Below are 12,237 nucleotides of genomic sequence, written 5' to 3'. Positions count from 1 at the left end.
TTACGTTTGATTAATGTTCATGTTAAAGGTTAAATAACTATTAATAGTTATCCTCCCTATCTGTGTGGAAGTGGTAAGTTTTTGGCTATTTAAAGTTTAAAGGAAATAACTTGAAGGCTACCGTTTAGGTCGCTAGCTGTCTAGTTTGCGAGTTAGCATGTGTCTCAAGACCCTGCAGTTGCGCAATATGTTGTAAATAAAAAAAGAGTATAAATTATATTATATTTATTTATTTATTACTGATTGATTGATTTTTCTGGGCGGCACGGTGATCTAGTGGTTAGCGCGCAGACCTCACAGCTAGGAGACCAGGGTTCAATTCCCACCCTCGGCCATCTCTGTGTGGAGTTTGCATGTTCTCCCCGTGCATGCGTGGGTTTTCTCCGGGTACTCCGGTTTCCTCCCACATTCCAAAAACATGCTAGGTTAATTGGCGACTCCAAATTGTCCATAGGTATGAATGTGAGTGTGAATGGTTGTTTGTCTATATGTGCCCTGTGATTGGCTGGCGACCAGTCCAGGGTGTACCCCGCCTCTCGCCCGAAGACAGCACCCCCCGCGACCCTCGTGAGGGAAAAGCAGTAGAAAATGAATGAATGAATGATTGATTTTCTTTATTCTTGATTTGTTTATTCATTTTTCATCTTGTGTAGAAAAATAAAAATAAAGATATTTGAGAGCAGTGGAATGTTTTATCAGAGCTTTTCTTGTAGAAAATTGGAACCAAAGCGAAGATTTTTGTTTTTAATAAATGCGTTTTTTTTTTTTTGGAAAACCTGATGTGGCCCAGTCTCACCCAGACCCGAGCTCCAGTGGCCCCCAATTAAATTGAGTTTGAGACCCGTGTTCTAAAAGTTCCTGAGTTGTACTTTGGTATATTTTATTCATAAGACTCTTGCAGGAGAGAAGGCAACTGTATGATGGATTCACGTGGGCATTTCATCTGAGCTGTACGGTGACATCATGGCACCCTGCTGAGGTGAACTCTGGGGGGAGTTTATCGTGTTTATCTTCCAGCGTGTGTTCACGCTGCAGTTAGCTTCAGTGTAGAATGTCAACACTTGAGAGCCACATATGGAAAAAATGTCATAGAAACACGATGGAGATTTTACATATTTCGAGGAAAAAAACACATCCCTGCCTTGTGATATAGGTGAAATGTTTATTATTCGTATGAACTTGGCTATTTGCTCCTTTTTTTTCATTTGATAATGACTTTATTCCCATAATATTTTGACATAATTCCCGTAACTCCCCTCTCCCCCCCATCTATTTGTTTATTATAACATTACAACAAAAAATGTATATATTTATATATGTGACTAAATTTACATTATTGTTCCTCATAACATCACTATGATGGATGTTTATTATCGGTACCAATAATTATGAGTCCAATATCGGCATAAAAATTTAATATATCTGATTTTTTTCCTGATCATGAAAACCGATATAAAAAAATGCTGTATACATTATGTATGTGTTCATAGGTGATATGTCATGTTACACATATCGGTATCAGCTCATATCTGTAGCGGAAAATATCAGTTTTCGGGGAAAAAAAAGCCAATATCGGACATTACGATGCTATTACTGTATTCATTCATTCATTCATTCATACCGCTTTTTTCCTCACGAGGGTCGCAGGGGGTGCTGGAGCCTATCCCAGCTGTCCCAGCCAATCACAAGGCACATACAGACAAACAACCATTCACACTCACATTCATACCTATGGACAATTTGGAGTCGCCAATTAACCTAGCATGTTTTTGGAATGTGGGAGGAAACCGGAGTACCCGGAGAAAACCCACGCATGCACGGGGAGAACATGCAAACTCCACACAGAGATGGCCGAGGGTGGAATTGAACCCTCGTCTCCTAGCTGTGAGGTCTGCACGCTAACCACTAGACCGTGCCGCCCACTATTACTGTATAATTTAAAAAAAAATTCTTGTTAGACCTAACTGTTGTTTTGTTTGTCATATTACAACTTAGTGTAAAAATGACTCTAGGGGTGTTATTTCATGTCTTGAGGGCTCAAATAATGTTAAGAACTGATTTTAGAAGGTTTTCTTGGCGCCAAATGGGGAAAATATTCCATTTATAAATCAGGATAATTCACTTATCACTGAAACCGATTTAAAAAAAAAAAAAAAAAAAATCACTAACTCAATTTTGTATTTCTCGTGACCCTAGTATGCAAATATGTTGAATAAGTATGTATAATAAATATGCTGAAATAAGTTAACATAGAAAAGGTACAATAAAAGTGGTGTTTATAGAAAAGGGGTACATACCTCACTCATGGCCGTGCTGTGAATGTTTGGATCCAGTCAGCGTGGTCAGCAGTGCCTCCAGTGAACAATCCTCTTCATCTGGATGTTGTTTTTATAGAGCCAGCATGGCTCCCCCCCCCCTCCCCACATGCATGCAGGAGACCAATCAGCTGGTCTCCCGCTCCACACTACAGACCAACCAGCCCGCTGTGACTCCCTGCCTGCTCGTCTGTAGGACAAAGTGATGGGAGTCGTTTTGTGTGTGTGTGTGGGGGGGGGGAATGACACAGCCAATGAAAGTCTTCATTACCTCAAAGTATTATCCTTGCAGTTTTTCATTGTTAATGAGCAGGAGCGCCCAGTCCATTGTCATGGTCTGTATCCCAACACACTACTATTTAACATTGGTTCGCAAACTCCGCCATTTTGGACAAAATCTTGTGATACTACATTGAATCAATGTGAAAAACACAGTTTTTACTTTCCCATTGTAAAATAAAAAACATATGTACAATTCCATATACATCAAAATTTGTTTTCCTAGATCTGTACAGGTATTGAAAAACCTCAAAAGCTCCGAGGGTAGATGTTTCAGTCTTTGGGGTTCCAGGGTGTCTGCAGTCCTTACACAATAGTTGCATGCCTGTGTTTTCTCAAGTCAGCATCTACGCTGTTGTAGGTGCTTCTGTAGCCATGTTCCATCTCGTTATTACGCACGGCATCGGGCATCTACAATGCAAAAAAGCAATAACAAATATTTTTTATGCAGCATCGCCTCTGTTTCAAATCGATTTTTTTTTCAAGATGGTTGCTTCAGATGTTAATAAATCCTACCTCAAAAGTATTGGAAGTAGTTTTCTGAAAAAAGCCACCATCTGTCAGGTCACTTGTGGCAACACCTGTGAACGGGAGTGCTTTGATTTGATTTGTGTCTCCAATGTTATATAATATTTACAATATTCAGATTAATACGGGAATAGAACAACTCAAATGAAGTGGTAGCTACTCATAAAATGTCAACTTTTCATGTGTGTCTTACTTGTTTGGCCATCTGTCGCATAACTTGCATTGACTCGACCTTGTTTCTGTCCAGGCGGTCTCAAACCGCTCAACTGGCTCTGAGTCCTCACTCTCTTACTACCAAGATAAATTGGATAAGGTGCATCACTCTTGGAAACGTACTTGATACAGTAAATTTGTGTAACGTGGCTCCTTACGTCATTTCGTCTTGGTAGTTGGATTCTGCCAAGAGACAATAATATTATTTCAAAGTGTCTTTGTAATTAAAAAAAAACAAAAAAAAAACAAACAGTTGGACTCATTTAATGTATTCATAATAACATGACTATGCGTGCCATATTGTATGCTAACTGCAAAATGTACGCAACTTTGCATGAATATTTCAGTATTGGTGTTGGCATAGCCTACGTAAAGCAGTTTTGAAACATTTGACAGCTTGCAAATATTTTACAAACACGCATTCATTTTCTACTGCTTATCCTCACAAAGGTATGTGGGGGGTGCTGGAGCCTATCCCAGCTGTCTTCGGGCGAGAGGCAGTGTACACCCTGGACTGGTCGCCAGCCAATCACAGGGCACATATAGACAAACAACCATTCACACTCACATTCATATCTATGGACAATTTGGAGTCACCAATTAACCAGTGGCTTATAGAATTAATTTCAAGAAATGCTGCAAATGTTTGACAGACAGTATGAATGGCCTGCAAGAAAATCTGTATTCAACCAATCTGTCGCCAACCAATCACAGGGCACATATAGGGCACATATAGACAAACAACCATTCACACTCACATTCATACCTATGGACAAATTGGAGTCACCAATTAACCTAGCATGTTTTTGGAATGTGGGAGGAAACCGGAGTACCCGGAAAAAAACCCACACATACATGGGGAGAACATGCAAACTCCACACAGAGATGGCCGAGGGTGGGACTGAACTCGGGGTCTCCTAGCTGTGAGGTCTGCATGATAACCACTCGTCCGCCGTGCAGCGCTAAACTGAAATACTTTTGGTAAAAATGTGGAATTCCGTTAAAAAAAAGTGGGAATTTCATGTTGGAATGGTTAAATCGGTTAAGAAATGTGGAGTCATTTGTTTACAATGGGAATGTTGTGATGGAAAATGCAGAATTACGGAATTTGTGGGAACTTTTGGTAATAATACAACATAAGGAGATGTCTATCTAGGGTAGGGGTCTGCACGCTAACCACATGACCACCGTGCAGCCCACAAACATACATACATTCATTCATTCATTCATTTTCTACCGCTTTTTCCTCACAAGGGTCGCGGGGGTGCTGGAGCCTATCCCAGCTGTCTTTGGGTGAGAAGCGGGGTACACCCTGGACTGGTGGCCAGCCAATACAAACATACATATACCGCCAAAAAGTGTTTTGGTTCTTTTTGGAAAAATTAGGAAATACCTTTTTCTTTCTTGCGTTTGTAGCAAAAGATGATCCCAAGGATGAGTAAAACTAGCAGAGCACAACCACCAAAGGAGCAAACCACAGCTATCAGCACAGTCCAGTCTGGAGGCTTGGGTACTGTTACACATGAAAATGACACAATTACGTTGATAAGAAACTAGTTTTTAAATTTCACTTAAGGAGCTGCCATTTTACTATCTTTACTTTCTATTCATGTGTACTTCGAAAGTCCCCGACTGTCCTTTTTTTCTACATCAGTCAATCCATTTTAGTGGTTTTGAGACCATGCTGTATTCCAACCCATAGACAAATAATGTTGACTGATTTCTTACCAACCACGATGTGGACAGAGCTGGATATTGGATTTTGGAGTGTCTGTAACGTTGCCAAACACACCACGGTAGAATCCTTGACGGCTTGAAACTTCAGTAAACTGGAGGAGTTGAAGTAATTCCCACTCGTTGCGTTCGTGCTGTTGTACAGGATTTTGTCCACCGCGTCGCCATTCAGGGTCCAACTGATATCTGGGGTCGGGAACCAAGCTGATGTCTCGCAGTGGAACTCAACCTCCTGGTCCTGGACTACTGTCATATTCCCTTCTTTGATACGGACTATACCACTTTCTGAGGGAGAGGGGAGACTGGGCGTCATTCACCTTGTAAACACAGTTTTACCTGGCAATATTGTACTATTTTCCTGGACCTGTCAGTCATAGGGTCTTTGAATCTGCATTATTTTGTTCCCGAGCCAAAACAATTAAAAACAATTAATGGTCTTTTTTTTCGTAGTTGACTACAGCTTACAGTCAGGACTGCGGCGATATGTTTTAACAATGACACAAAAACGCCACAGTACAACAGCGTGAGGACGAAAATATGCGTGAGTCACTTATTTTCACTTACATTTCTTGTCTAACCTTTTTAAATCTTTTAACCTTTTTGACTGTTTAAAGGGGGCCTATTATGCTCATTTTTTAACCCTTTTGTATTGAGTTGTGGTCTCCTATAGAGCAGCTACACACAATAACCCGCAAAGAAAACTTGCATATACAGTGAAGAAAATAAGTATTTGAACACCCTGCTATTTTGCTATTTCTCCCACTTAGAAATCATGGAGGGGTCTGAAATTTTCATCGTAGGTGCATGTCCACTGTGAGAGAGATAAACTAAAAAGAAAAATCCAGAAATCACAATGCATGATTTTTTAACAATTTATTTGTGTGATACAGCTGCAAATAAGTATTTGAACACCTGTGTATCATCTAGAATTCTGACCCTGAAAGACCTGTTAGTCTGCCCATTAGAAGTCCACCTGCACTCCATGTATCATCCTGAATCAGATGCACCTGTTTGAGGTCGTTAGCTGCATAAAGACACCTGTCCACCCCATACAATCAGTAAGACTTTAACTTGTAACATGGCGAAGACCAAAGAGCTGTCCAAAGACACCAGAGACAAAATTGTACACCTCCACAAGGCTGGAAAGGGCTACGGAGCAATTACCAAGCAGCTTGGTGAAAAAAGGTCCACTGTTGGAGCTATCATTAGAAAATGAAAGAAGCTAAACATGACGGTCAATCTCAATCGGAGTGGAGCCCCATGCAAGATATCACCTCGTGGGGTCTCAATGATTCTAAGAAAGGTGAGGAATCAGCCCAGAACTACACGACAGGACTTGGTCAATGACCTGAAAAGAGCTGGGACCACCGTTTCCAAGGTTACTGTAGGTAATACACTAAGACGTCATGATGTGAAATCATGCATGGCACGAAAGGTTCCCCTGCTTAAACCAGCACATGTCAAGGCCCGTCTTAAGTTTGCATATGACCATTTGGATGATACAGAGGAGTCATGGGAGAAAGTTTTATGGTCAGATGAGACCAAAATAGAACTTTTTGGTCATAATTCCAATAAGCGTGTTTGGAGGAAGAAGAATGAAGAGTACAATCCGAAGAACACCATCCCTACTGTGAAGCATGGGGGTGGTAGCATCATGCTTTGGGGGTGTTTTTCTGCACATGGGACAGGACGAGTGCACTGCATTAAAGAGAGGATGACTGGGGCCGTGTATTGTGAGATTTTGGGGAACAACCTCCTTCCCTCTGTCAGAGCATTGAAGATGGGTCGTGGCTGGGTCTTCCAACACGACAACGACCCGAAGCACACAGCCAGGAAAACCAAGGAGTGGCTCCGTAAGAAGCATATCAAGGTTCTAGCATGGCCCAGCCAGTCTCCAGACCTGAACCCAATCGAAAATCTTTGGAGGGAGCTCAAACTCCGTGTTTCTCAGCGACAGCCCAGAAACCTGACTGATCTAGAGAAGATCTGTGTGGAGGAGTGGGCCAAGATCCCTCCTGCAGTGTGTGCAAACCTGGTGAAAAACTACAGGAAACGTTTGACCTCTGTAATAGCAAACAAAGGCTACTGTACCAAATATTAACATTCATTTTCTCAGGTGTTCAAATACTTATTAGCAGCTGTATCACACAAATAAATTGTTAAAAAATCATGCATTGTGATTTCTGGATTTTTCTTTTTAGTTTATCTCTCTCACAGTGGACATGCACCTACGATGAAAATTTCAGACCCCTCCATGATTTCTAAGTGGGAGAAATAGCAAAATAGCAGGGTGTTCAAATACTTATTTTCTTCACTGTATTTCTTTCTCATTTCTGTATTGTTGCGTAATTTACCTTGTACATGTAGCCATACTGATTTGGATCCATAGTCTCCCTGAACCGTGCAGATGACCTCACCAGCCGCCATGCGTGTGGCGTTGTGGATGGTGAACGCCACACAGCCGGTGTCCCCGCTGGAGCAGAATGAGGCCGAAAACTGTTTGGAGGATGAAGATACGTTGCCGTTTCTGGGAACGGTGAGGACCAGGAAACCTTTGACATTCCATGTCATGACCGCCCACGTTCCCTGGACTGTGGCAGTGAAGAGCACATCTGAGCCTGTCAGAACCGTGGCAGTGAGGGGCTCCACCTGGAACTGTCCCATCACTCAACGTGGAATGACAATGCAGTGAGAGGAATTGGTGAGTGGCATTTCTTACATGGGTCCTTACCAGTGGCGTCATTGGTCCTATTTTTTTTTCTTAATATGTACTGCATTAATTCATATCCTGTGCATCTCCAGGGGGCTAAGCCCCCCCTGTCCACAGAACCTAGTGACGCCGCTGTTCCTTACCATTCTAATAATGCTATTTCTAATGCCAGAGAGCGTCTTTAATTACGTTAGATATGTTTTTAACCCATATGAATCCAAAGCCATTTAAAGCAAACATAAATCTTACTAGTTCATGGTAAATATATTCCTTATTTGAAAGCACTCACAGACATCCATCAGTGGCAACCTTTGGCTGAACTTTGCATCATTCCGAACAATAAAAAGGAATCCATGGCATTTACCTGTTTGCTCAAGGTTTGCAAATATTCAACATGGCTTGTTTTTGGAGGACTGAAACTCAAACAGTTGGTGTAAAATGTCGTATTAAGGATTATTATTGAGGACAATATTATAATTTCCTAGAGTAGGTAAAATCCATGAATCCTTAAAATCCATGACACCTTACCTTTTTTTTTTTTATAAATGAAACTAAATAGCATCCCAAATTACTTGTTATGCAGTACTGACCTCCAGTTGCACACAGCATTAGCCAGATGCAAGAATCAATGTCCATGTTTATAAAAGCTGTAACATAAAAACAGAGAAACTTTGTATTTCTATATGTTTAACATATTAATTCAAATATATAAATAAATTTTAACCAAAACTGTAAAGTAGTGTCAGTGCTAGAAAATTGTAATAAACACAGATATCAATATTGTTTGTACTGTATATAAGCTACCCAGCAGTCGGGAAGAAAAAAACACATCCGTTACCACAAAACCTATACAGCTCTAGTATTTAGTAGTTTTCACATTGAATATTGAATTGTAATGAAGACTCATACCTCCAATGTGTCGTTTCCTGGAAGAACAGGTGAACAAGAGGTCCCCACCTGTATGTGAAACAGTCTCAGAGAGCAAAGTTCATTTATGGCCATTAAAGCACCGGCACTTATGCAGCCATAGTACTCATACCGACGTCATACACTGTCACTGGGCTGTGGGTGGGACCTTGACATCTTACCGAGAGCCTGGTGCTCTACTCAGTCTCTGTTTCACACAGTATTAAAATGGCATCTTTACAGAGTCTTTTGCTTACCATCATGGCGGACTTTCCGTTCAATACTGCGTATTACTATTGTTAACGTTGCTAAAGTATCTTAGCGTTTTTGGTGATGATCATGGCGGCATTGGTTACAGTGGGTGTTTTGAAATGTAATTAACAATGAATCAGCTGTACATATAACATATTTAAGCAATAAAAACGTCCTGGACATGCAACGGGATGTGTGTGACAGTTGTATCAAACTGTCAACTGTTGACATACTCAAGGTTCACCACTAGAGGTCACTGCAGGGTAACGTTTATTTTTTCGGTGGCATTGTGGTGGCGAGTATACTGTACAAGCTATAAAAAAATAAAATAAAGGCGGGGGTCCATACTTTTTAATCTTTTTTAACTTAAAAAAATATTTTTTTAAATACTAAAACAGCATTTTTGACACACATATAAAATAAATAACTTGGACAATTTTTGTGTTTTTGTGTTATGAAGGTGGCAGTGTCATATGCTGGAATGTCTCCAGACACAGCTAGCATTGTACAGGCATAGGCAAGCAGACAACCGCAAAAACAAGCGGATGGTGGTGGGGGAGGGTCGGCTATACTGTATACTGTATGGAAGCAAATGTTTGGCACCCGAACCGGCGTGTCAAAGATCATCGGTCATAGCCTTGAATTCATGTTTTAATTCCAACTAATTGCTCCTCTTGTCTAAGAGTAGAAGCGAAGCCACAATGAAAAAGACATTGTTAGAGCTCGACTTAATGTGGAGATTATTTTCTGTTTTGTCAGCTGTCAGTTAATCAATAGTTAAAGCCGACTAAGGTTTATTGTTACTGAGCTTATTAGGCGGTGTTGCCACTAGGCCCAGACTGGTGCTAAAAGAAGGTCAGGGGCACTGCCCTCTTTACACGGCGATGTATTCCTGTGATTTAATTTTGGGAAGCACCATGTGTCAGATTAGTCACATTTATGGATGTATTTTTAAAGAATAAACAAGAGCTTTGATGGCGAACTGAAGGTGTCGTATCGTGCCTGGGCCTGCTGCATGTTTGACTAGTGTGGATGCACGGATCTGCGCCCAAGCACGGCATGCTTCCTGTTGAGATGATAGACATAGAAACATACAGTACAAGGCTCTCTTTTCCCTACAGGCCAAGGGGTCGTCCCAACAAGCTTTCCTGGAAGTCGTTTTTTTCCAAGCCGCGTCCACATACATAATCCATACTGGTTGTCTGTTGTAATTCCAGTAATATTTACAATCATTTATTTGTTCATCTCGCTGAATGTTTGGAGGACGGGTTGTTACATAGAAGTTTCCCTTTTGTATCTCACAGCAGTAATGGTGTGTTCAAGGACTGCCGAATAAAGTGCAGATTCTTGACGCTTGACAAACATTTATGTAAAGCATAAACATGCACACAATAAAATTCTAATAGTGGTACATATTGTAGATTATCACATACTACAGTATTAATTGGCCCTGTACCCTAGAAACCGCCCATGAATGATACGGGAAAAGGCCAAAATGATACTGTGTCAAAGCCCAGGGCAGTGATACTGATAAAATATAGAGTTTAACCATGTCCAGTATCAGCCCCCGTAGCTGTCCACTCAGAGCACGCTGCTCTGATATCGTGCCCGTGAAACAACCAATCAGAGAACAGCGCACGAGCGTGAACACACAGCGTTTCTTTTGCTGCCCAAACTTGATTAATGGAACTTTAATTGTCAGACATTGATAAGATAAGACTGTTGATAAAATATTATTGTTGAAATATTTTTGCAATTATTGTGTTTACACTGTTTAGATATAATACATGTAATAAACTGAACATTTTCTGGAAACAAAATGGTCTTTTGATAAAATAGTACGTGATAATAAGATCATCACATGGTTTGTCTGGTATCAGGTCCAGTATCATGCCCCCACGTGCCAGTATCAGCCTGACACTTGGGGGCATGATACCTGGCCTGATACCAGACAAACCATGTGATAACCTATAAGTACATATTTCTACATTTTTATCCACTCTGAGGTGTTTTTCTGTGGAAAACTGCCTATTTAAAAAAAAATAAAAATAAAAATCAGCAAATATGCGGGGCCGTGAATGATTAACTGCAAAGATGTGTGAATCCACTGTACTTTAGAGTAGTCAGTGTACAACTTTTATAGCAGTATTACTAGCTAATAAAAATGACACAGCATTAGCTGAAATAGCCAGATATTAGGATAAAGTTTGTGATGTACATTAGCTTTTTTTCTGGCAGGAAAAGAGTTTGTGATGATTCCTATTGATAGACCATGACGCAGGAAAAACCCACGTGGTGGGCGTGGCAATAGCGGCGAATGGTCAGGCCTCACCATTGACCATCAAAGGGTCATAATTTACCTGCAGAAGGTCGCATGTGGTTGAAAACTTTTATTTAATTAATATTAATATTAATTATCCCTCGCCACCTGTTGCACGGATCATCGTGATTTTTGGTGGAGACATCACACATTATAGGACGCACAAAAAAGTCTCATGGACCCATGTTCAAAAAGCAACAGGAAGTCGGCCATTTTCATTTTATTCGGACTTGCATACGTTTTACTTTAGTATAAAGTACATGTTATATTAGTATTTGCAGTTCCACATATAAAAAAAAAATAAAATTGGACAGAATGGGCAGCTGCGGTCTGCACTCTCGTCCCTGCTGGCAGAGAAGGAAAAAGGCGGGAAAGGACAGCAAATGGCACCAGCTGTGATGGCGATGGAAGCGCCACAACAAGGGCGGTGTTATCTGAGACCTCCCCTCCCCCTGCTCCTCCTCCTTCATTACCAACCACCACCCCTTCCATTATCTTCCTTGTCCTCTCTGCAATATACTTTTTGTCTGACCTTTCAACTTCCTGCCACACCAGGAAGTGTTGGAGTAAACAACGGTTGTAGTGGCCTTTATTAGCTCCAGTGTGGTGTTCAATTAACCTGCTTACACAATACTACCCTTAATGTGCAATACCACATACTTTTTCTGTGTAACCTATACAATATTTATAAGGTTGTGAAGTATTCCCTCTTCTTTTTATATTTAATGAAGCGGTGTATCCCACAGGACTGCAATCCATCTGTGAGTTGCGGGGTTACGACTTGAAAGAACGTATCGTTCTTAACGACGGCGAGTGCTCAGCAATTCCTTATTTATCGTGGTTAATTTTGTTCTCGACCCCACCGTAACAAGTGATTTTTAGTGAAGTAGCATTCCTTAAACGGCACATTTTTGTAGTAGGAGCAGAGAAAACTTGTTTACAACCGTCTAAATACAGTATTTTTTTTATTAATAGAGCAC

General features: G+C 40.8%; 1 protein-coding gene across 2 annotated transcripts; it reads right to left on the bottom strand.

The window, feature by feature from the left end:
• Positions 1–2,872: 2,872 nt before the first annotated feature.
• Positions 2,873–9,226, bottom strand: igsf5a (immunoglobulin superfamily, member 5a). Of its 2 annotated transcripts, none has more exons than XM_058087180.2 (9): positions 8,737–9,226; positions 8,370–8,426; positions 7,424–7,735; positions 5,064–5,354; positions 4,729–4,848; positions 3,494–3,518; positions 3,316–3,413; positions 3,111–3,175; positions 2,873–3,005 (listed from the first exon to the last, which is right to left on the bottom strand). In XM_058087180.2, the coding sequence occupies exons 2-9, from the start codon at positions 8,413–8,415 to the stop codon at positions 2,901–2,903; spliced, it is 1,062 nt and encodes a 353-aa protein (XP_057943163.2). In that variant the 5' UTR covers positions 8,416–8,426; positions 8,737–9,226; the 3' UTR covers positions 2,873–2,900. The 2 variants fall into 2 exon arrangements, with proteins under 2 accessions (XP_057943163.2, XP_078643749.1); XM_078787623.1 differs by having other exon boundaries at positions 8,689–9,225.
• Between the last annotated feature and the right edge of the window lie 3,011 nt (positions 9,227–12,237).

Source organism: Doryrhamphus excisus, linkage group LG21, assembly GCF_037039965.1.
Source record: "Doryrhamphus excisus strain RoL-2023G ecotype Guam linkage group LG21, RoL_Dexc_Guam_v1.1, whole genome shotgun sequence".
NCBI classification, from domain to species: Eukaryota; Metazoa; Chordata; class Actinopteri; order Syngnathiformes; family Syngnathidae; genus Doryrhamphus; species Doryrhamphus excisus.
The sequence above is the reverse complement of the archived record's forward strand: the minus strand, read 5'-3'. Positions and strand labels throughout refer to the sequence as shown.

What these genes read in the sequence shown, in the direction of transcription:
- igsf5a (XM_058087180.2), bottom strand. Translation starts at nt 8,415, where the DNA reads ATGGACATTGATTCTTGCATCTGGCTAATGCTGTGTGCAACTGGAG. An exon ending in AATGCTGTGTGCAACTGGAG is followed by an intron (nt 7,736 to 8,369) that starts GTCAGTACTGCA and finishes TTCCACGTTGAG; the next exon opens with TGATGGGACAGTTCCAGGTG. An exon ending in TGCGACAGATGGCCAAACAA is followed by an intron (nt 3,176 to 3,315) that starts GTAAGACACACA and finishes TCCCGTTCACAG; the next exon opens with GTGTTGCCACAAGTGACCTG.